This window comes from Trachurus trachurus (genome assembly GCF_905171665.1).
Source record: "Trachurus trachurus genome assembly, chromosome: 1".
NCBI classification, from domain to species: Eukaryota; Metazoa; Chordata; class Actinopteri; order Carangiformes; family Carangidae; genus Trachurus; species Trachurus trachurus.
In genome coordinates, this window is record NC_139891.1 from 15,265,901 (window position 1) to 15,291,892 (window position 25,992).

The 25,992-nt window shown below is 42.6% G+C and overlaps 1 protein-coding gene across 1 annotated transcript in view; it reads left to right on the plus strand.

Annotated features, from left to right (window-relative positions):
• Positions 1–1,201: 1,201 nt before the first annotated feature.
• grin2bb (glutamate receptor, ionotropic, N-methyl D-aspartate 2B-b) overlaps positions 1,202–25,992 on the plus strand; it is a gene marked incomplete at its 3' end in the record, with an annotated part of 76,808 nt that continues 52,017 nt past the window's right edge. Inside the window, exon 1 of the mRNA XM_083980249.1 lies at positions 1,202–1,900. Coding sequence (XP_083836375.1) covers positions 1,220–1,900 — 681 coding nt within the window. The 5' untranslated portion in view covers positions 1,202–1,219. The remainder of the gene's footprint in view (positions 1,901–25,992) is intronic.

The following is a 25,992-nucleotide window of genomic DNA, read 5'->3' on the forward strand; positions in this document are numbered from 1 at the left end:
CTCGAAACACACACACACACACACACTTTGATGTGTGCCACAGGGTTCCTCCGAGGAAGTCACAGCACAGTATAATGGATGTGGCATTGTCACTTGATGCTTACAGGCCTCTCTCTCTCAGTGTGTGGTTTGATACCCAGTTATGTGGCTCACTTAGTTATGTTTTTGTAAGACCCTGACCTATACTGGATTTTCAAGCGCTCTTTATTAGTATTAATAATATCGAGCCAGCATCGATGAGATTATTACACTTTTTTTTGTCAGTGAGCAGTACTCCACATAAAGTGGATCCATCTAATGAGGAGGTCAGGTCAGGTCCTCACACTGACTACACGGACTGACTGTTCACTTATCATCTGATGTGTCCCATGACGTGCAACGTTACGAGTTAATTAGGTTTATTAACGTCACCTGTGAGTGGTTATAATGTTTTGACTAATCTGTGTTAATTACGAAGTAAAGCAAGTCCTGCTTATCAGGAACTTAAGTCAACCATTTCATCTAGTCAATGTGTTTGACCATTCTCATGTAAACAAAGGTTGGTTCGGAATTTTTTCATGTGTTGAATCTTTGCAGCCACTCAAGCTCTGAACCGATGCTCATCTCTATTGTCCACTTTCCCCCGATGATACAGAATGATGGTTAGGAGGACATAGCAAAAATTGAGTCATAAAAGCTCCTTTTCTTTTTGTATACGAAAAGACCCATGAATACAAGTGGCATGAGTTTCTCCACAGTCTCTCCACAATTTAGATGAAATTGATTGATTCTTCACTTGCTTGAGGGGTGTAAAACAACATGCTTTTATCTCCCATGCTTGGACTTCATTTTGAAGCAGATACTAAATTGTTGTATTTGAGATTTAAGAAGAGACGGTTTAAATGACATATCAGCAAGTAGTTATTTATTAAACAGAACACATAACATAAACAAATGTTTTTGATTTAAGGACATTTTGCAGCTTCTAAATTACAACAAATACGTAAGGCATTTCTGAGCTGCATTTCTCAATGCTGCACAAGCCTGTGTGGTGATATCTTTGATTACCTAAACAGATGATATTGATCTGGAAGATTCAAATGCATAGTGTCTGATGTTTTTACACAACATGTTTTTAATATTTTGTGTTAAATATTGTTTTCTGTAGACCATTCATTACCTTTCTCTGTCTTTCTTTCCCTCTCTTTCCCTCCAGGGACGCCATTTACACTCCTTCACAATGCTTGTCAGCCTCCACCCTTCTCCCTCTCGTCTTCAGGACAAGCGCTTCGTCTCCCCGGCCTCCTCCCCCGACGGGTGTCCTCCCCCCTCTCATCCTCCTCAAGACCACTCTCTGCATCCTCCTTATCCTCAGCCTCGGCTGACCCCTCCCTTCCTCTCCTTGTCCTTCTCTCTGCTCCTCCTCTCCGTACTCCTCCTGCCTGTCTGCGAGTCTCGCAGGGGTGGAGGACCAGGTACAGGACCTGGAGGTGCCCCAGGAGGACAAGGTGGCCAGAGGGGAGGCAGCACCCAGAGGGGTGTCGTCATCCCCCCTCAGTATTCTCCTGGCTCGCCGGCTCTCCCACCAATCAATCCCAAAATAATCAACTCACTCAGTATTGCTGTCATCCTGGTAGGCAACTCTAGTGAAGTGTCCCTGGGGGCTGGACTTGAGAAGGAGGACTTCCTCCACATCCCTTTCCCTCCCAAAGTCGACGTGGTTACCATGAATGAGACCGACCCAAAGAGCATCATCAATCGGATCTGTGGGCAAATGACGAGAAACTCACTGCAAGGCGTCGTGTTCGGTGACGACACGGATCAGGAAGCCATCGCTCAGATCCTGGACTTCATCTCAGCCCAGACACACATCCCCATCCTGGGCATCAGGGGAGGGTCCTCCATGGTCATGGCAGCCAAGGTAGGAAAACTAAAAATGTATTTTATTTTATTTTGGGGAAAAAAAAGGAAGTGTGAACCCATGCATCTGTATTTCAAAGCTGCTGTGAACCATCACTTGTTGGTATTTATTTATCCAAAATTCATGACAATAATATTTTATATCTGGACATCTAGAATATCTAAAATACTACAAACTCTCGACTGACAATGGCCCTCATTTAGCAAACTCGTGCAGGATCTGGTGTAACTATCAGCGTGTGCCAGGTGTCACATGTGATTTACAATAGTGTGTATGATGCCAATTTCAGTGTAGAACCGACATGGTGTTGATAAATCTGGTGACTGAAAACGATGGTCACGCCCCGATATATTCCTGCTTTAGAGGCCTTGTCCTGCCCACTTTACGACATGGAGACACAGAAGACGGCCAAGAAGAGGGACCTTACTGACATTACCACATTCAACAGGGAGAGGGCGGCACCATAAATGATCTGAACATTAATAGAGTGATACTTTCTGTGATTGATTAAAGCATAATCAGTGGTGGATGGAGGCTTCAGATGCACGTATGTGCACAGCGATCTCATTAAATGCTCTTTTAATCACAGTTTGCTGAACATCAGTGTTTGGGAAATTATAATTAGGTGCCGTGAACATGACTTTATGATCAGCACTGATGACATGGTTCGGCTGATGGAGGGTTGTGAAACAACGGCCCAATGACAGGTCGGACACTGGAGCGGCTTGTCTCCCTCCTCAATCCCTCCCTCTCAGAGAAAGAGACTGAGCAGCAGTTCATCACTGCCCTGCAGGAGATCTTCTACCTGGAGGAGGTTTCTGTCTGTGATGTGTAGCCTACTGCTCTAACATTAATAGGTCTGTCACTGACTGTTTCTGTTTAAACAGCTGATTGATGAGCATCTGTCCTGTCACACAGTAGGCTATATCTGTCTGCGCCTGGCTTTGAATTCACATCAGTTGCTCAAAATAAAAGTCAAGTTAAGTTTCCAACAAGGTCTCCATGAACATGTGGAAAAGGAAAATTTTATTTAGTGTGATTTTTTGACGGACAACTCGCAAATGGAGAGTAACAGTAAGGATTTTCTCACATTTTGAAGATGCATCAACTTCTCACTGTGTCGAACAGCTTCTCATTCTGACTCCAGTCTCTCTGCTGATTGATTTTGCTGTTAATTGACCCCTTGTTGCTTCACATCGAAGGCAGGGCAAAGCAAGACGATTTTTTGGATATCCATTTTTTACAAACAGTTTGTCTCAAAGGTCTTTACATAGCATCATAACAACATCCTCCTTAGACCCTCACATCGACTGAGGAAAAACTCCAAAGAAACCCTGAACAGGGAAAAAAAAACAGGAGAGACCTCAGGGTAAGTAACAGAGGAGTTATCCCTCATCCACGATGGGCAGATGTGCAATAAATGTTGTGTACAGAAAAGAAAACAGTTCACAACATCGAATTTGGGATAAATGGGGATTGTTCAGTCAAGGAATAGCTGATGGAGGCAGCCTCTGACGGGTGGGCTGGGCCATATACAGGGAAAGCAGGGAGAACAGGCCATCTTAATGGGAGTACTGGATGGCAGGCTGGTTCATAGGAGAAGAGGAAAGGAGGTGATGCAGGCAGCGGTTGGTGCAGAGGGATAGAGCTCTGGAGAAATCTGTGGAAATCACAGAGAAAGTGCAAAGCCAAACTACAAAGTACAACAGATAATGACAGTTCAAAAAATGAGGAGGGGAAGAAAGGGAGTCCATGTAACCCGATGTGTCCCCCAGCGGTCTAGGCCTATGGCAGCATAGCTATAAAACGTTTCACGGTTACCTGAACCTGCCCTAACTAAAAGCTCTGTCATACAGGAAGGTTTTAAGGCCGGACTTAAAGGTGGAGAGAGTGTCTCCCTCTCTGACCCACGGAGAGAGCTGGTTCCACAGTAGTGGAGCTCTTCCTCCTAGTCTGTTTTTAGAGACAACAAACCTGCATTTGTCTTTAAGAGCCTTAAAAGTCAGTAGAAGGATTTTGAAGTCTATTCTATATCTTAAAGGAAGCCAATGCAGAGAAGCTAAAATGGGAGAGATGTGCTTTCTCATACTAACTCCTGTCAAAACGCTCGCTGCAGCGTTCTGGACCAGCTGAAGACTCTTGAGAGATTTTTTTGGACATCCTGACAAGAGAGATTTACAGTAGTCCAGCCTAGAGGTGATATTACATGGACCAGTTTCTCAGCATCACTCAGAGAGGATATTCCTAACCTTAACTATACTGTGCAGGTGAAAGAAGGCAGTCTTAAGGCTGTTTTCCACTAGCTCGGCTGGGCATCGCATGGCTCTACTCGTTTTTGTTTTTTTTTGCTTTTCCACTAGCCTCTAGTACCTGATACCTGGTACGTCTTTGGTAAAGCCTCAGCCCGGGTTCCAAGCGAGTCGGACGATACTAAAAGGTGACGTCAGCCGACTGCCTTCCACTATCATCTGGTTTTATCGATAAGTAGAGCTGTGTATCATCAGCATAACAGTGGAAATTGATGAAGTGCTTGTCCCCTAATGGAAGCATGTAAAGAATGTAGAGTATCGGCCCTAATACAGAACCCTGTTGTACACCGTAAGTAACTCGATTGTACTCGGAGCGGTCATTATTCACATTGACAAACTGAAACCTATCAGACAGATATGACTCGAACCTACTGTAATGGTTGATCCTTTAATCCCAATTTCATGGTCCAGTCTCTGCAGTAAAATACTGTGATCAATAGTGTCAAATGCAACACTGAGGTCCTGAAGAACAAGCTCCTGACAGTGAGCTGATTCGACTCTGAGGGGACTCGTAGTGTCAAATAAAAGAGCACTGTACCCTACATAGCAAGTCGAAACCCATCTCTGTGGGAGCAGAACACAAGAGATTTGGCACAAATCAGACTGCATGAGGATAATCTAAGATCCTGAAATGGAACAAAAGCTTTGAAATGTATCTTTAAATGATGTTGCATTAATGGGCTTAGCTGTGTTTACATCTCTCACAGAAGAATGATGAAATCCATACGATGCTGAGTTTGAGCTTTTATTAGCTTTTATGGTTGGTGCAACCTGGCTTCTGGAGAAAATAGGACAGTTGAGATTTCCTGCATTTTTCTTAGTGGTCTGGACAGTGGCTCTGGTGACGTATATTTGGTTTAGTTGACGCAGGATACAGAATGAAGGATGAAGGATGAGCAGGCTCAGGATAATCTTTCTAGTTGCAGACAGACCAATTGTTTACATAGTAATTAGTAAACAAATAACTTCTGTACACAGAGTGAAAAACATAATGAAAAAAAACTATTGTGAGTTTTGCTGTGCAAGTAGTAAAGCGTGTTAGTAGCTTGGTGTGAAATTTTTTGGAGAAAGAAACCTGCATAAATCCAGGTAAATCACTGGGTACCATGATTTTTCATTACTCCTTTGTCAACATGGTCACACTCTGTGGTTGCATTATATAGTCTACTGTTGGTTTTACTGTGTCCAGGCTGCATGTAACAGTAGGTTTTGTGTTGTCAAGAGTCATGTATAACTGTATGATGACATTTTTGTGAACAAATCAAAAAACAATACATATTGGGAACTAATTTTCCTCCTGTTGAGCAGCTAATCCGGTTTTGAACCTTGATGCACAAATCTATTTGACTGTAATTTCTTGAAATGACGTTTGTGAAAACCATCTTACTAAGGACATTGGGCCTCATTCACCAATATCTTCTTAAGAACCTTCTTAGATTCTTTCTTAAGTTGTTCTTAAGAAAACCCTACGTCAGATTCATCAACGTGTTCGTAAGCCTCAGAATTGTTCGCAGCTGTGTTCTTATGCCATCTCCTCGTAAGTTGAGGGCGTGTGCCAGGTGAGTCTAATTAACATAGGATTAGCATAGGTAACCGCCCCATCAATGCCCATAAAAGGGCATGAGACTGCAGGGCCGTGTGCACACAGAACCCACAGGCACTGAGCAGAGAAGGTGGAGTGAGAAAGAAAGTTGAAATGCTCAAATGAAAATCTGGGAGGGAGCACCAGACTCCAAATGTAAAAAGAACTTAAGTAGTGAAGTGGCGCTACTGCGGCAGGAATGAAACAAAGAAACAAACAAAAGGCTTATATTTAGTTTTAGCAGTGGATGCAGCTCTTCGGTTGTTATCAGAGAGACCACACTCTCACGTGTGCCATCATAAATATCATCATATTATCACATATGAAAAAAAAACTGTTGTGTGTAGTGTGAACACTTACAGTAAGCGCACTGTTGCAGCCCGCAATTAGGAAAAAAAAAATCACATCGGCAGCTGTATGTTAGGCACAACAACAAACAACACATTTACTACCCCACCCCCCAAAAAAAGCGAAAAAAAACTGATATGAATTAGGTGTCTATAATGTTTTTTAAGAGACTGCAATGATTTGTCAATTATTATTATTAATATATATGATTATTAAAAACATCATAAAAGATGAGAAAATTATTCTTATTCAAATCATATAATATCACACAACTGCAGAACAAAAGAAAACGCTATAATCGGTTATTACTGCAGAAGTCTCAGCACTTAAAAGTGCGTAAGTATACTCCTGACTGTTCGTAGATTTTGTTCTTAGTTAAGAACAAATTCTGGATAAGAAAACATTCATGAATGCCACAAACTTCGTAAAAACTTCGTAAGTGAACGGTTCGTGAATGAGGCCCAATTGTCCAGTGTGAAGAATCCTATCAGACAAATTCAGTCATCATCAGCTTATAAAAGAATGATTAAAGTGGTTGTGTTTGACACCTTACCCTCCCACTCTCCATATAACACATGAGTGAACATATCATCACCTTACTGAAGTAGTAATTTCTTCGGCAGCTCACTTTTCTCTGACTCTGCCACACAGTCCATGATTTCCTCACTATCCAGCATCTTCAGAACATCTGCTTAAGTGGCCATGAGCATAAATGCCTCCAGGTGCTGCTGAGAGAGAGAGTGCTCCTGAGCCTGTCTTTGATTCATTTTAGGGTGTTTTCACACATACAGATGCAAGAATGATACATTATTTCTTTTTTCAGCTACAGCAGTGCGGTTCCCGTCTACATGTGTTTGTTTTCACTCTAAACGCTGCACCACTCGCAGAGGTAACGCTAAACTTTAACAATGGAGACATACGTACATACAGTTCTGTCAGGACCACTATGTCAAAATAATATTTATTTACTTGCACAGTTTAATTTGGCGGTATGGTACTGTTCTGGGACCCCCTGCTCTTCCACGCGCTTGCGTGGAAAGCCTGAGGCAGGAAGAGCACCTCCCTGCCCTTCACGAGCCATCATGAACGGCATAAGCAGGGAGCGCAGCAGCAAAGAAAACCCAGACAGAGCAGAGCAACCACAAGATACAATGACAGGAGGAGCTGGGGTGGAGGTGGGTTGCAAAAAAGCCGGCAGCAGCAGCAGCAGCAGCAAGGGAGGTGACGTCGGACTAGAGCAGTTTAAATAGCGCGCTCTGAATGCAGTTCCCCAATAGGAAGCAGCCACGGGGAGTCAGCTGAGCCATCAGCTGAGCTGCACAGGTGAAGACAGTTACGCTTTGCTGATTAAGAGCTTGACGTCATGGCCTGCCAGAACTAACGCTATACGCTTAATTAGTACACAAGTACGTGGGTTATTTGTAGAGCTGGTCACTTTTTGGGGGACTTTGGAGGGAGATGGAGTTGCTTTAATGTCCTCGCAGCTAGAAGATACATCCAATGGCCTGTCAGGTTCAGACACTTGTGATTCCCACAGGGTTTTTTCTGCTGCATATAAAAGTCGAGTAGTGGTCAAAGAACGTGATAGAGGTAAAAATGATGGGAGAGGGCGGGGAGGTTGAAGGTTACGAAATAACACAACTTGTGTGGGTGTGAAGGAGGAAGAGGATTTTGCTCAACATATAATTACCACATTTTACAGCTGACAGAGACGGAGGGCACAAACGGAAAGTGACAGGAGGGAAATCGTAGACAAGAGTGTCACACACATAAAGCATTGCTGTTGGAATAGAGTACTGTGTGTGTGTGTGTGGGTGGAGGGGGAGGGGGAGGGGAGCTGCATTAGACATCATTTTCTACTCGCCATAGTTTTTGAGGAAATCTCCGTGTTTTCCCCTCGTTCACTTGGCTCGTTCTCCTTAAACCTTCATTCTTCCTCTGTTACACATGTTCACTGTCAGTCACACACGCACGCACACACATACGCACACACACACACACACAGAGTGAGGGTGATGAGTGCGGTAGATACTGTTGGCATGGCAACCACTTGCTTATATATTTCTCTCCATGTTCTGTATTAAAGCAGTTACAGAGGGAGAGAGAGAGGGAAAAGAAATGAGTATTTCTGAGTGTGACAAAAGAAGCACTTGAAGAGAGGAGCAGTGATGGGGATGGGGATGGGGATGGGGATGGGGATGGGGGGGGGGGGCTACAGAATAGATTAGGTGTAAAAACAGAGGTGGAAAGAAGATCAAAAATATGGTGTTAAGAGTGAATGAGAAGGATGTTGAGGTGAATTGCATTTCATTGTTGTAAAGTTGTCTAGTGTTACTGTAGCTGTTTTGATGTTCTTTTTTGTAATGTTTTATTTAAGCATATCAAAATACAAGAAAAGCATAAAAACACACACACACACAAAAAAAAACCCTGCATCCCGACATCAGTAGCCACCCATGTCCTCGCCTGCAAACAAAAAGAAAAAAAGACAATGAGTAAAAGCCTACAATAAGAGCTGAAACAGGTGGCCAGTTAATTGTCTGATTATGAAACCAAACATTTCATAGTCCCAGCTCTTCAAAGACAAATATTTTCTGGTGAGAGAATTGATTGTTTTTGTTTTCTGGACACTTCATCAAGCAAAATATGTGACTTTTAACAAGTTGGTTTGGGTCTGGGAAATTTAAGTATTTGCCAGACCAAACACCTTGTGGACTAATCAAGAAAATGAAAAATTAATAAAGACAACAACCTAAGTTGCATCTCTATGTAATACACAAACAGGAAGTTATTGCAGAATGAGATGATTACAAATAACAAGTTGTCTTACACATCATATCTTTTTCTGTACGGGTGCATCACAATGTAAAACATGTTGTATTTCACAACAAAAGTCTGTGGATAGTAGATAGTATCTCTATCTCATTGTTATGTAGCACACCAATTGACACCGTCTACAATCAAGAATGTCACTTCTAGTGAAGTACAGTATTTATCCTGAAGTGTTCACAGGCCGTCCAGTCAAAAACTGAAGAGAAATACCATTAATTCTTGTGTACAGTTCTGTTGTCATGTGTCTACGTGGTTCAGTCAGTCAGGATTATAACTGTGTTACAGATTGTCTATTTCAAAAGCATTTGAACTAATATCTTTGGAGTGATTTGACCTTTCCTTACCGATTTTGTACAGGCACAGCAAAGCTCATGCACGCGTCTTGGTGCCTCGACCTCGAAGCTTTGTGACTACTCACAGTGTTGAAGTACTGGATCTGACAAATTAACATGCAAGCTTTACTGAGTCATTTTAGGCCCCGAGCTTCCTTCTACCTTCTCTGCTCTGTGCTTTTCATGCATTTTGTCCACAGGATTGTCCATAATTGAATTCAATATAGGGTTGTACTGAAGAGGGAAGAAGCTTTCCCAGCGATCAAGCTTGCCAACTGTCATTTAGAGAGTTTATATTTTTTAGACATTTTTTTTTTGTTTTGAATCAAGTTGTATTTCTACTCTTAAGACAGGTCAACAAAATAGAGAGAAAGTGCTGCAGGATTTTCACAAAAGCAAGGAGGAACATGAAGCCTATAGAGTCATGAAGGGCAGTCAGATGAACCTACTTTAACCATGTGCACATGCCCGTGTGCATACATCTGTGAAAGAGCAGTTGAGTGATTTTCCAGCATCAATAACTCAATTCTCTCCAGGTTTCCAAGTCCATTACTTATCAGTTCATAATTATGTCTAATCTATTGTGCTCTAAATCCTCCTGAAGTCTTTACTCTAGGCCTCAATGTAGGGCAAACTACTTGATTTATCCATATCTGGTCACTGAGCAATAAGATTTCCATTTGAAAAAAAAATTGAACATTGAACTCACGTGTCCCTTTTAGGGGTGGGTATCGAGAACCGGTTCCTCTTCAGAACCGGTTCCAACTTGGATCAATTCCTTGGGATCGTGTGCGTGTCCGCTTAACGATTCCGCTTATCGATTCCACTTTTCCCATGGGCGAAAACTCACCAAACTTCACAGAAACGTCCAAACTCGTGCCAGATTTACTCAACTCCAAGGACATGTGCTATGTACAATAAGCGATTAAATTTAAAAACTTTAAAAATTCCTACCAAACCAACGGTAGATGCTACAGTTTTGAAACTTCACCACAATGTAGCCCAGATACTGCTGAAACTTTTGTCCACTTAAACTCATTACAAATTATGAAGTCCATCACTCTGTTTTTTTCAACAACTGTAAAACTTTAAAAATGTATATCTCCTCCCACAATTTTTGCTCAATTGACACCAAACTTGCTACAGTGCATCTTCAGACCGTCCTCCACAAAACTTGTTTCTCGGATTTTTGATTAAGCAAAAATTGAGCCTACAGTGCATGAAAACGTTTGACTGTAAACAGTACTGTAAACATATACCATCAAATTCTCAAACAAACCCATTTCTCTTTTATTCCCTCACCCAATGAGATTTGATAAGAGAATCAATAAGGAATCGGATCGATAAGCAATATTGATAATGGAATCAGAATCGCTAAATTCTTATCAATTTCCATTCCCTTTAATGACATTTGGTCTTTAAACTGCATTATTCCACATGCTTCACAGCCCCAGTAGACATAGTGTGGCCAAATGAACTGGATTGATACCTCGTAGCACTCCTGGCTTTATTTTCCTTTGCAATACCCCATTATAATAAATCAGTGACAGATGCAGGTAGGCCCATTATGCACCAAACAATTTGCACGCTTCCATTTAGCCATTAATTCACTCCGTGCCATGTGTTGGTATTGGCATAATAGGACGACAGAGTTGGCCCCGGCCAACACTCAACCCTGGCTCTGGAGACTAATGAGGTCTTCCAGATCTATTGTTTGGGACTTAAGCTGTGTGTGTACATGCTTTTGTGCATGTGTGTGTGTCTGTGTACATGTGTGGAAACGTACAACCTGCTTGTATTCAACGATAATGGCCTCTTTGCCTGTGTTTGGGGAGATTACAGCAGTTGTTTTCACTGCAAACAAGGTACCAAGAGGCGTGCGGTCTCCTGTACCATTTCTCATGAAAGTCTGCTCTAAAGTTGTTGTTTTTTTCTTCTAGGATTTTGTTTGTCCATTCAACACTGTCTACTAGCTTTTAAACCATACAGGGCTTAAAGTTCCTGCTTGTGGAATACAAATCTCTCTTGGGGTGAAAAACTGTGTGTCGGTTGGTCAATAGTAAAACTCATGGATGAATGGACCACTGTGCTGTGGCTCTCTTGTGGTGTGATTCTCCTATTGAAGGAAAGATAAAATACTGTGTATTAGAAGAACAAGCTGCCATTGCAACCCTTAAGAAATAAAATGTTATTTTGATATACAGACACAGCACTTTCTGCCAGCGAGGACTGATTCACCACTCCATGATTGATTACTGCAATTATACAGCCTCTCTATCTTAAAATAGGCATCCTTCGAGCACAAATGTGAGAGGACTTCTTGTAAAACAGGCATGACGAGGGAAGTAAATTGACCTGTTTGGTTACTACATTATTTGACGTGGGTCAGAGCAGCTGGTAGCTCCACAGTGATGTATAGGTCCGTGCCAATCTGTTGCAGCCGACATGATCGTCTGAGCCGAGGGTGCTCTCTGTGGTCTCATCTTATTGTTCTCATCTTATTGTTCTTGCTCCCAAGTGGTTTTATGAGTCCTCTCCTTTCATCCTGCATGCACCATGTATCCCATTATGTCTGGTGGTTGTACATGAGGGGATAATGGACTGCCTCCGTAATGCCCCCTTTTGCAATTAGGACCAATCCCAAAAGACAAGAGAATTAAAGAACAAACTGCAATAATGAACTGCACACTGCGTATTATACCTCATGCAGCCATTATCAGATATTATTCTTTAGTTTTCTTGCCTCTGTCACTCTCATTTGTAAGGCCTATTCAGACAGGATTAGTTTTCAGGAAAATGTGCGGAACGTAATCGTTAACGCAGGACATCAGTAATGTGAAAAGCCAATTTGCAAAGGAGATCTCTTCGATCAGTCTCAGAAATTGCACAGACGGGAGCATCTGCTCCATTTGTGCATTGTCACTGTGACAAAAAAGCTCCATATGTCACATGTAACTTCAAAAATTGATTCTTATACACTATGACAGCAACAATATAGCCTGTTTACAAGAGGAAAGAAAAGTCTGAGCAAGTTTGAACCAGTGGTCCTGCTCTAATCTTAGTAACACAGAGGTGGTTGTTATCAGTCTCAAAGACTACATTTATGACAGGACCTCTTTTTGAGATTTGAAATTATGACTAATGTGTAGTTGTGCACAGTGGCTGACCGACCCGCTTTGGGATGTGGCTCAAACAACAGATGTGCTCCAGTGGTGATTACTTCACCCATCTTCTCCCCGTAAAACTAATCCCACCCTATTAGAGTTTTAAACACACTTTCTTTCTCTCCCACTCACTCACCCTGGCTTTGTGAGATACTATGTCAGTCTGTGTTTGATTGATGTCCCTATTTTCCTGCCTTTGCATTACATTTAACCCTTTCAGAGTCCAACAGATTGGAGCCTGTGGTTAGAGAGAGAATCTGCCTTAAAGCTGTGTGTTGTGTGTCATTCCTGTGCTCTTTGACAGCTGAACGTAGATACTGTATGAGGATGTGATCGTCTGCCTCTTGGAGCGAAAAAATCAAAAGAGCTCACTATAATCTGCCATGTCATGAAACGACAAAGCACCGTCTTGTATGGAAGACGGCGTTTGTGAAAAAGTGACAACATCCACATGCGTTTTCTTGAGCTGTGCTTAGTGATTTATTTAAATTTTATTTTGAGTTTCTTAATAGATGACATTTGTATACCACTAATTTGCAACAAAAATACATTTGGGAGGAATGTAATGCCGCCTAGATCAGGATTTTTATCTCCATAATGTGCTAGAAAAAAAGTTGAGCAGTCATCAGAGTCATTAGTATTTGTCCTCTGGGGACCATGAATGCGGCCATCAGATTTCTAGTTGGTTGTTGTTGTGTGCAACATAGAGCTGCCGATACGAGCAGAGTTTTTTTTTTTTTTAATGTATTGCCTGATCCGCGGACCCTGTGCCCACGAGACATCTTTCACTTAAACGAGAAATATTGTAACGTTTTAATCTCGGCATGAGATCTGGTCAGACCCCTACCTTTTACCCATCATTGTAGTCCTTCTGTCTCATGGTGTGTACACAGCAGCAGCAGAGAGGACTGTACAGTAGGTTTACGCTGAAGGTTTGTGCAGCTGAATGTCAGTGCTTTATACTGAGAGTGAGCCAGTAAGATTGTTTTCATAATGCTCCCAGGATGAGACCGATTTGCTCGTCATATTTTCCTAGTCTCTCTCTCTCTCTCTCTCTGAAAACCAGGAGTTGGATGAGGTCAAAGAAGATGTGAGGCTGAAGTCCTCTCTGCCACTGTCTCCTCCTTTTTCTTCCTTCTCACTTTCACTATCCTCACTTTTATCGCATTGTCCTCTCAGATGACACCATAAACTGTTTATGAAAGTGGTCCAGCCCATCGCTGTCCAATGAATACACTCGACACAATAATCTTTTACTACTCTTTAATTTTTCCCTGATAAATTTCTTAATTTTAATTGTGTCCTTCAAATGGGCTGAAAATCCTTTCCTCAACTTCTCTTTCACCCCCCCACCCCTCTCTCCCTCTTCCTCCTTGTCTTTCTCTCCATATAATGAGTTCGTTTTATCAGCAGCTCTGCTGTGCGTGGACAGGATGAGTAATTTTGAAGATCACAGGAGACTTCTCTGCATTGCACTCGGTTACAACAGGTTTCAGAAGGCTGTGGGAGCCTTGCTGGTCTTTTAACATTCCAGCTATGAAGCCTAATTACCAACTAATTTTATTACGTATGGTTAAGATATGATGATATAGCATGTGATTCAAATGAAAGCAGGTAAGCCAGATAAACCTGATAATAACCAAGATATTTTTTTTTCAGATCCCTCACCTGCCGATCCATTTGAGACTTTGAGATTTTTTTGGCTCCTGACAAGCTTTACTGTTTGTTTCCATTTACCTGAAGCCAAAGCAGGCATGATTTAATTAAGATGAGTTTCTATAGCACTCCATAATAAAATGATCAAATATAAAAGACATGGTAAAGTAACTAACAACTAATTAAAATGTAAAAAGCAAGAAAAAAAACAGAATTTGTGTCATGGATGGTCAGCAAAGGACTCCTTAAAAACAAAAAAAAACCTAAACCACAATGTTTAGTTTATAACCTCAACCAAGTTGTTTGTGTAGTTGCAGCAGCATTTTTTTTTTGCATTTTGCATTTTGTCTTGAAATATAGTCACATCTTCGTCTAAGTATCAGAGATGACAAAACAAACTATTCTGAAAACACACAAAGCGTTGTGTTGTTCTTGTCTGCTGAATGACTGATTTGATTACCTCTGACCTTGTTCTCATGAATTTAAATCCATCAGTGAAATATTCACAGTGGAGGTTGGAAAAAGTATGTGAACTTCTCCGCTAATGGCATTTATACACTGGACTCAGCTAACTGTGCGTTCACACCAAAAGCTTCCAAAGCGTCAAAACGCCGGAAGTCAATTCATTTTCAATGAGAGCCCAGTGACACTGAGAGACCAAAGCGTCAACTGGCATCACTGCACTTCCAAAGCGTCCAAAGCGTCACCAGACGAGAAGTTGAGCCATGGTTAACTTTAGGGTAATTAGCTATGACGCGGTTCGGCGGCAACCTGTCAGAATAGAGAGGTCCTTCGGCTGCCTTTATTTTCTTTTTTTGTCCTCTGGCTCCCCAATTACCAACGCGATCAAACTTTGGCATCAGTCACGTGACGAGCAACCAAAGCGGCTAAAAATATTTGCCGTTTTGGAAGCTGTCTTGTCTGAAGCGCACCCTTGAGCGTTTTTGACGCTTTGGAAGCTTTTGGTGTGAATGCACAGTAACAGGTTCAGGAGTCAGCCTGGTGTCCAATCAATGAAACAAGAATGGAGGTGTTGGTAAGAGCTTCTTTGACTCATGAAAAACATTTTGAGTTTTGTGTTCATCCGTCTGATGTGAACCGTGCCTCATTTAAACAAAAGAAAAAAAGAGAGAGAAATCTCAGAAGGCTTACGATCAAGAACTGTTGATTGCACAAAGCTGGAAAGGGTTACAAAGTGATTTCAAAGAGTCTGAATATTCATCAGGCCACAGTTAAACAAACTCTATAAAAGGAGAAGATTTGGTTCTGTTGCTACTCTCCCCAGAGGTGGGCGTCCAACTAAGACGACTCCAAAGGCACAATGCAGAATAAACAGTGCCAGTGAAATAAAAGCAAAGCCCATAGAAGCAGCTAAAGGACTAAAGGAATCGTTTTAGCTGCTCATCATCTCTGTTCTTGAGTACGGTACATCATACACTGATAATGCATGACCTCCATGTCAGGACACCAAGAAGACATCTCATACAGGATGATGTTAGCCAATGATAAGACTGTATAACACTTCATGATTGGGGCTTTGCTGCCTCTCGTCTCAGACATGTCATTGTTGAATGAATCCTCAGAGTTTGTCGAGGTATCTTACAGGATAAAGTCAGGGTCTCTGTCTGTCCACCAGCTGATCCTGAGGTGAGGATGATGCCCTTAAACCACAGAATCTACCACAGAATGATTTTCTAACAAAGAAAATGGCCCAGTCAGAGCCCTTAACCCAGGTCAGGGTCACCAACCTTTGTATCAACATATTGCAATGGCAAATAAATAGTGATGATACCCCCAACAGACATCATATTGGGAAATTCTCAGATGTGTTACTTTGTAAGGAAATGACAAACAACGTGTTTTGTTCAGTGCAGAGGACTTGCTGGTATCACTGCGTGACAGACCTGTTCCTGTGACCTTTGGAAAACAAGCATTGATCAGATTGAGTGATGAACTGCTGTGTCGTGTGTTGTTCTGTTTATGTGCCAATCACAGCAGCTGTCTGTGTTGGTTTAAAATCAGAGCATCGAGTGGTTGCTAGTGGGACTGAACATACTAATGCTGACAGATGTCTCAGTTATGGCATGAAAACACTCAACTGTTCAGTGGAGTCTCCTCTGTGCGCACAGTATTTAAAGAGCAGTCAAGTATCGAGAGTCTTAGACTGATAAGCAGGTGGTGCATGCATATAGTACAGGACACATACTGATGATGGTCCATTCTGCTGTAAGTTTCTCCTCCATAGCACACTATTCAGCCCCCACAGCAACATCCTCAAGGCAGTGCTCGTCTCCTGCCTGAAAAAGTTCCAGATGACCCTGTCTGATTTTCACCATCAGTGTCATTCGGGGTTCAAACTTAAAACAAACTGTCACTATGTTTGGATCATTTTGTCAGAGGATGTACAAGAGGAAACTCTGGTGCCACCCTTCATGCAACTGAGCTTCATCATGCAACATTTTTTTTTACGTTTGGGGAATACAGAGAGGAAGAAATAGTCAGCGAGAGATACAAGATTTAAAGATAAGAGCCGGTGGAGAAACAAATTGTCACATAATGTGGTGGTTTTCATGGTTTTGCATCAGGCTGACAAAAGGCTCTTAAATATGGAGAGAGCCAGCTGACTTGTGGGTATTTAATCCCAAACAGGCAGAAAAAGGTTGAGTTTGGTCTAATTGCGTGGAGCATCGGAGTGCAGTCATTTACATTCATCAGTGAACTTCAATTTGTTGGAGCGGAGATATGGAAAGAGAGAAAGGGGAACAGAGGAAGCAGGGGAAAGAAGTGTTTGTTGCAGGAGTAAAGTTTTGTTCTGAAGAAGAGAAAAAGCAGAGTGAAACCCCAGAAAAAAGACAAAATGATCAAAGAAAAGTTTTTACTTTTGAACAATTCAGACAAGGTGGCATATTTTTCAAATACCCCTTGATGTTGCAGGACCTGCTTCTGCTTAGTATAGACAAAGTATTCGAGTCGAACAGCCACTCAACACCACGTCCACACATGGAGTGTTTTACTGCAGTTTTTGGAGGTCTATGTCACAATTGTCTAACAAAATCACAGCAGTTTTAATCAATGCATCTTTTATAATCTCTCACTTGTTCTTGTTTTTACTTTTCACCACAGTGACTGCATTTATCATACCCAATTTGTATATATTCGCAAAGAGCGAATTTCTCAGCCCTGTGTGTTGCTTCTCTGCTGCAGCCTGTGTGCGCTAGCGATGGAGAGCAATATCTGTTAGGGACAGCTGGTGAGCCTCTCCAAGAGCAGAGAATGACATATCGGGCTCAGTGGTCTTTATCTATGGCGAGAGTGATGCCCCAGTGAGTGGCACCTTCACTGGCACTCACTTCTCATCTCTAATAAGCCTTGGCCCTTTCTCAACACTCACACTACGCAGCACTCAGGGCCTCCTGCTGTGTGTGGTTTATAACTACATCCATCGACCATGAGTGTGCACTTGAAGCCTCGTTTTGCGTAATTTCTGTCATAGTGGCCCTCATTTATCAAACCTGTGTACACCCTTTGAATGGGTGATTATGCATTCATCGATCACAAAAACTGTTTCTCTATTAATGTAGCTACAGGTCATTTGTAACGCCGCCCTCTCCCGGTTGAATGTGGTAATGTCAGTGAAATCTTCTTGGTCCTCTTTCGTGACTCCGTGTTGTTAAGTGGGCTGGACTAGGCCTGGCTCTAAAGCAGAAATACTGCATATCGGGGCGTGCCATTTAAATTGTTTTCAGCCGCCAAATTTATCAACATCACGCCAGTTTTACATTGAAACCAGCAACATGCACTCCTTCAGTAAATCGCACGTGACACCGAGCAGAGGCTGATTTTAACACCAGGATCTACTACATAGTTTGATAAACGAGGGCCAGTGTGTGCAGCTTGTTGCAGGTAACTTCTCTCATTTGTCTGGACAGTTGTTGTTACACAGCTGCTGAGCTGTCAAGCTGTCACTCTGCAGAGAACTGAGTCCCCCAACTCCCGCTGAGACAGCTAAACAGTGACAATGACGGAGTTATAAAATGACTACCACATAATACCCCATGTACTAAATATCAGTGCCTCTCAACCCTGGGGGCTACTTTCTATATTTAGAACAAGGGATTTGAAATGCAAGTGCACAAAAATCCTGAAATACACTACAGTAAGTGTCAGGCGCTGCAGAGCTGGTTTTATATGAGCACATTGGAACCTCACAGAGAGGAAATCTTCCACCTTAGGAGAGAGATGTAGCTGGAAAGTCAGGTTAGCTCGTCGTTGGGGTGTTCACTCACTGAGGCTGATTATACCGGGGCGAAGGCAAGAGGTGATGTGACACTGCAGCTGTTAGCCCCTGCAGAGCGCTAACACACACAGTTCTGTTTATTCGACACGCAGCGGAGAGGAGCGCCAGACTCCAAAACGTTCAGCTGTAGAAAGGGAGTCTCTTCTTTTACTCTTCCTGGCTGTCTTTCTCTAATTTTTCATTGCGTTTCTGTGGATTCCTCAGTCTTCTTTCTATTTCAACCTTTTCTCTATCATTATACCACATCTCTCCCTCTCTCGGCTCTTCTCGCTAATCTCCCTTTCTTTCCCTTTTTTTTCTCTCTGTTCTGCATCAAAGTAAGCCAGCGCTCACCGGCAAACACCGGCTCAAAGCTTACATTCTCACCCTTCAAAGCCACTGTGTTGTGTATAAGTTGAGAAAAATGAAATGTCATTCAACATTTTTTTGTACTTAAGACAAGCTGAGCGAAAAATGCAAGAGTAAAGGGGAAATGAAATGAATGTGATTCATCCTCCACCAATGAATGAGTCAACACAGTACCTGAAAATCATGCATTATTGCATTATGTTATCTTTTATACAGCAGGTGATAAATCTATTTCCTCTGCTTCTACACATAATACAGAGTTACGCAGTAGCTTAACAAAGTCAGGTCTCCTCAACATCAAGTCAATAGGAATTAAATGTGTGCAGTAAGTGGGGAGATTCAAAAGCAGGCAGCTCATGTCTGCTTCATGTTTATTGGCACAGTGGGTGATGAGCATCACAGCGAGATTAGAAAACTAAATGTGTTGACCACCGCTACAGGAGCCGTGTCACCTGCCACAGTCTCATGCAAAGAAAACTCTTAGGTTTTACGTCTCTAAAGACTCTCAAATGTACAGTTGTTCTCAGAGCCGTCTAGCTTGTAAAAGCCAACCTGGAAATCCTGGGAGATCCAGTGACCAGATGTACAGAAAAGTCAAATCCCACATCAGGTTGTTCATGGATTCAAATACATGTGGTGTTAACGCTCATTGATTGATGTTTGCCGCAGTTGGAGGATCAGTTGTGTTGATGGGATTAACACAGACCTACAGAAATAGCATTTAAATCCACGTTTTGTTTTTGTTTTTTTAGAGCTGCAACAAAAAAAATGATTAATCAAAAAGTCACTCAGCACAAAATTAATTGGTGGCTTTTGATATCAATTTCTGCTTTTTAATTGTTACACACAGTGTGACGGTAAATTAACCTGTTATTAGACACGCTGCCCCTCATTTTTGTGCATACACCCAAAAGTAATGAAAGATTATTGTTCAATAACCCTTTTATTCAGTCATAACTAAGAGTTTTAAATAAATAAAGATAATTAAATTAATTTTATTTTACAATCACATATGTGAGAAATGTAGGTTTTTCTGCCTCTTCAGTTTTTTTTAAATGGGATATAGCCTAACGCCTGTAGTGTGACCTTTAGAGTGGGAAACAGTACGCACTTTGAAGTATAGCCACAAGTCCGAACCAATTCTGTGTCAAGGGCTGGTGTAGTGATATGGGGATTATAAAACACTTTGCACAGATACAATCAGGAGACTCTGAGCTTTCATACTATGTATAGATGTGTGAAAATTTAATCCAGTAGAGGCCAAGGTACAAGACATGAAACATGCTGCCAGTCAGGTGTGGCTCGTAGTCTTTTCTATTATAGTTTATCATCAGAGATTCAAGTGTTTGTCCATTAATCAACAGAAGATTGATTAGCAGCTATTTTGATAGAATTTGTTTGGTAAAATGGCTCCAGCGTTGTTCAGCACCGGATGCTTTTTTCTTTCTTACGGCACTGCAAAGTGAATATCTTAGGATTTTGAACTGTGCATTTCTCACTAGCTTGCAGCTTATACATCCATAGTATTTAATATGCCTCAGGGGAGGGTGTGGTGCCATGATGTTCAGGGACGTTTTGTTCTGATGAAGCCGTGACATAACTCAGTCTCTGTTGTTGTGATGAGATCTCATTATGTTGAATCATCAGCCATCCACCACAAATCAGCAGAGATGTTAGAGGGGACATCAACACATGACTCGCGTTTGAGGTTCATTACTGGCGTGACCCCGCAACCCCCACCCCGGCCGAGTGCATACAGTAAGTAGGACTTCGTATACAGTCCACTTCTGTCAGCCTGCGTTAACTTGTGCTAGTTATATATAGTAAGTGTGTGTCGATGAGTGGGTGGTCCCAGCCTGTCATGGTCAATGAGACAATATATGGAAAATTTGGCCCCTGCAGCTTAATCTGATAGAAGTAATTTGAAGAGTGAAGTCACAACAAAACTCACTAATGCACTAAAGCTACGAGTACAGCTAATAATATTAGCAAGACAATTTGTCACTTCTTCTCCCCAAAGGCCCAAACCTATAATTGAGCTCCCAATGTAAGTGGCCTGTAATTGAGCCGTCATAATTGACCTCAGGTGTGTCAGTGAATAAAACAGTGTGCAGGAATGCACTCATGTGTGTCTTCTCTCACATGTGCAGACTTAATGCGTAACAACGGATACGTTCCTATATTTGTGTGCATACAGTGCAGTAGAGTGTAAGTAGATATTTTTTCACACTAATGGCATCTTTAGCAAGGCCGTTTCTATGGAAACCGAGTTGCCACGGAAACACTGCATGTCTCTTTGAATTAGAAATGTCTTTCTCCATCCCTCACTCCTCCCCGCTCTGTGCGTCTCTCCCTCACTTTTTGCTTCCTAGCCCTCTTCTTCTTCTTCTTCTTCCCTGACTTCCCCGTCTTTGACAGGCCAGCTGCTGTCAGTCAGAAAGTCTCGGGCTGTTAAAGGAGACGTGCAGCACAAATCGAGGAAATGGAGGGATGATGGGTTCATGGGTTGGCATCTGTGCTCTCCAGGAAAAAAGAAAATTCTCAGGGAGGGAGGGAGGGCATCATTTTTTTGGGAGGGTGAGGGGACTTTAATCAAAGGCAACATATTGAAATAGGAAGGAAATGTTGAGTGACATTCAAAAGATAATGATGACGTGGAGGATGCTGCGAACAGAAGAGCGGGAAGATTGAAGGAGGAAGGGAGGGCTACAAAGACACAGAGGGAGAGGGAGATAGCTGATGAAAGAGAAAAAGGAGAAGTGATTGATTTTTGCTCTCTCTTGTGCCTCTCGTATCTGTCTAACCATACTGCCACACTTATCTGATTTAACAGCATGCGTGTTAAAGGGAAGAGCGATGAAGATACATGTACTGTATGCAGAATGAATTTCCCCAAAAGAGGAGAGAAAACGTACAGAGTCAGACAATCGAATGAAGTTATTGGGCTGAGTGTGCTGAATGAGAAGTGTGGAGAAACATACCCTCTTTCCCAGGTGCTGGTAAATGTCTCGTGGAAGAGGGGTGAGGGGTAGAGCTTCAGCAAAAGTGGAGGGGGTGAGGAGACACAGAAAGGAAAACAGAGTCAAGACATGCTGAAGAGGAGTGCGTCATGACAAGGTTTTGAACTGCGTGTCTCTCATTGCACGCTGCACTTGACTCCAGCCTGCACTTCTCACCCTATGTGCTTGTTAGAGAGGAAAGCAGAACTGAAAAGGCAGAGAGTATGGATGTCGAGAAGAGAGATGGGAAGAGGGAGGGAGGGAGAGTCAAAGCGAAGGAAGAGAGCAAACATGTGTTCTGACACAGTCAAAGGCTCACATTAAACCCTTACAACTGTAGATCAGCTAAAGAACATGTAGTGCATGTGCAATGCGCCGCAGCAGAAGTGCAGTGTGTGTGTGCCATTAGTTCACTTTAAGTCCTTGAAGGGATAATGCCCCTGAATTTGTTTTGTTTACAGGTATGGCTCTGCCTTGATGATTTGGCCCTATTCAGGCTTACTGTATCTCTTTCCTATTTAAAAAAAATATTTTTTGGGCTTTTTATTGCCTTCAATCAATAGCACAGTTGAGAGAGAGAGACAGGAAATGGGAAGGCAGAGAGGAAAGGGCTGCCCGAAGGGCTGCGGGATTCGAACCGGGGCCACCTGCAGTTAGGACTATAACTTCAACATGGTGAGCTAAACGCCACCCCTCCTTTCCTATTTGTTCAAAAAATAAGACTATGGAAACCAAATGAATTTTATTTTACAGCCAACACTTATACAAATATATTAATGGGTAGAATATTCAGATTCAACCAATAAACCTTGCCAAATATTACACACTGGACCTTTAATGTTAAGTCAATGAGACTCAACACCTTTGGAGACACATTTCACATTTTCACATTCTCTCCCTCTCCACCCAGCTTTTAGGAACGTGGCCACGCCCCCCCCAGCATGCACACCGGAGGCCCATGAGTAATCCTGAGGGAGAGAGACAGGAGAGCGAGAGGGCGCCACACACACACTCATACACACCCACTTGGGGTTGTCACAAAAGTAAAACCTTTTGAGGCTTTTGAGCCTGAATTCACAGACTACACTTTAACACTGCCCATAGGCTGAAGTGGAGCTCTTGTCCTTCTAAAGTTGGTGAGTCCACTCCCACATTTAACTGTGAATTATAATTAGAAAGCCTGTATTCAAACTAGAAGGGCGTTTGCAGAGCACAGACCTCTGCCAAGGCCAATGTCAAACAACATAAACATAAAAATTCAGATTAATGGGAAATGATTTGGATCCAACTCAAATAAGTCAGTTTGGTACTTTTTGCATAATCATGTTGACAAAAATGAAAACATAACCTTCTTGCCAGAGGTAATAATGATTTAAATTCTGTAATAACAGGGAGAGGTGGCCAGCATACATAGGACGGTTGGAGTTTGTGTTAACTGGGGCTCATTCCTAGTCGAAAATAATAAAGGCCTGGCTGCTAGTTAAGAATGGACAATGCTTCTATTTTGCAGCCCTTTGGTTGATTTTGGGATGTTTGTGTTATGATGATCTGCCATGTTCTGCCAGTCAGTCTTGTTAAGTTCTCGTTCCTAATATTCAATATTACTTTAGGATGCATGCCTCGCTGCAGCCCTCAGGAGCATTAATCTCATCACGCCAATCCTGATTGGCTGGTGAACGTGTCCGTCCGGATCAGGTAGTGTCGCATATGTTAAATAGCTCATGCGGACGGCACCACCTCATTCAAACACCTTTAATGTCTGCAACATTAACAGCCCGCAGGTTGTTATGGGAGGGGAGGTTTAAAAAAAAAAAAAAAAAGTCAGGCTTGATTCGAGTTTGGGCCTGATAATTCTGAAAACCTGTCGGGCCGGGTCAGGCTAGGGCTCCACCCCCTCGGGCCAGGGCCGAGCTCGGACCCCGATTCTAGGCCTGTGCAGGGCACTGACCCAGTGTGTGTGTAAGTGTGTACACAGCTTTAAAGGGATAGTTCACCCAAAATTCAAATTTCACTCATTATCTACTCACCCTCATGTCAACTAAGAGCTGTGAGAATTTTCAGAGTCCTCCGTTCCTTCTCTGAGTTACGGGGGGGTCTGCGCAGCAGTATTTGTCCATATAATGGTTGTGAATGGACACCAGAGCTCTTCGTCCAAAAAGACACACCAAAAAACATCCAAATACCTCCATACTGCTCGTCTGTAATGTCCCTCTTGTATTGAAGCCCCGACATGAGAAATTGTTCCGCTGGTCAGTGCAAATCACGTGAGATTTGCACTTACACAGGCAGAGCAGTGAACTGAGACACTGGGAGCTTCCGCTACAAACAAGCTTAAAATATAGACTTATTTAATTTTTTTCGGAACAATTTCTCATGTCGGGGCTTCAATACAAGAGGGACATTACAGACGAGCAGTATGGAGGTATTTGGATGTTTTTTGGTGTGTCTTTTTGGACGAAGAGCTCTGGTGTCCATTCACAACCATTATATGGACAAATACTGCTGCGCAGACCCCCCCGTAACTCAGAGAAGGAACGGAGGACTCTGAAAATTCTCACAGCTCTTAGTTGACATGAGGGTGAGTAGATAATGAGTGAAATTTGAATTTTGGGTGAACTATCCCTTTAAGTAGCCTAGCTCAGGTATCTGTCATCCAAAATGTCCACACTAGTAGTCGGGATGTGTTTGATTTGGAGAGGAGCAAACATATCTGACTGGAGCTGGGTCACCGTGACGACCTTACCTTCAACGTGTCAGTGCAACGACAGGAGAGCAGAGAGGAAGTGTCTGGCCTGCAGATATTTGGACTCGTCATTGCAGGAAAAGCACAGGTTCAGCTGATTACACTGACGATGGCTCTGTTCCATGTACACCGCGAAACGACCAGACGGCAGAGCCCAGTTTTACCAAAGAACACCTCATCACAACGCTGCGGCACCACTATCACAGATTTCACATGTTGCGTTTACTGATCACAAGCACTGTCACTGGATGTTTGAAAGATAATACAGTGAGCTCATCAGTAAAATGATGACAACGTTTAGACATTACTCGGGTCATTGTCTCTGCACTGTTGTTCTGTCTTTCAGTGAGTGCACAATGCGTGATGGTAGGCTATTAGGTTGTTTCATTAGTGATCATCAGTTGTACGCTATTTTTCACTGATACATTGTGGAACAATATGGACTATATATAGGGAGCAGTGAAGTAGTGAGAGATTTCAGACACAACCATGAGCAATAACCAGGCGCAGAGAGTGAAATTAAACAATGCTACTTGTTATAGTACAGTATGTCAGCCTCTGCTCCTTCTACCCTCATAAAAAACCCATAAAAGTTGAAAAACAGTGAAAAGGAAATACATTTTTAGCCATTTACAGTCTAATTTTGTATAACTAGGCTTTGCTGTCCCTCATTTTCTCCCTTTCCCTCTCTCTCCCACACATACATGCTAGCACACCAGTTGGTTAGTCAGGTCGTGTGGCAGCCGAGGTCAGGTCTCATTGGGTCTCGGCTTGTTTGGATTGGTGGGATTTGGCCCAATCAGCATGCAGTGCTCCCATGTGTCAGTGATTAATTACTTGCGTTCTCCGCTGTGCTAATGAGCTTAATCAACTCCTCGTGAAGGCGCTTCCCATTAAATAGTAGGGCCAAAGGTGATGCTAAATTGACTCACTCCCAACCCCCCTACTCACCTTCACTGTCGCACGGGGCTCGCTGTTTCTGACAAGTTCTTCTTTTGTGTGACTTTTTTTTTTCATCACAAGGATTTTTGTTGTTGTTGTTGTGCAGCTCTTTTCATTAGTTGTCATTGCTGTTTCACATCTGTTACCAGTTGCTCTGCGGACTTGATTTCATCTGTTGTTCTCCGTCATCATCTCTGCCACTCCGTGTTAGGTTGAAGCTTTGGGCTTGACTGACATGATGTGAGTGCTGTCGGAGCGTCAGATGTAACAGTGGGAGATTGAATCAGACAATTAATTTTATCTTCCTCGTGGTGCCCACAGTGGCGATAGCGGTGGAGTGGTGGAGAGAGCTTGAGGCAAACGCTACTTTTGTGTGCTTTCAGACAAGTCTTTACGCGCGCCTGCGTGTGTGTGTGTGTGTGTGTGTGTGTGTGTGTGTGTGTGTGTGTGTGTGTGTGTGTGTGTGTGTGTGTGTGTGTGTGTGTGTGTGTGTGTGTGTGTGTGTGTGTGTGTGTGTGTGTGTGTGTGTGTGTGTGTGTG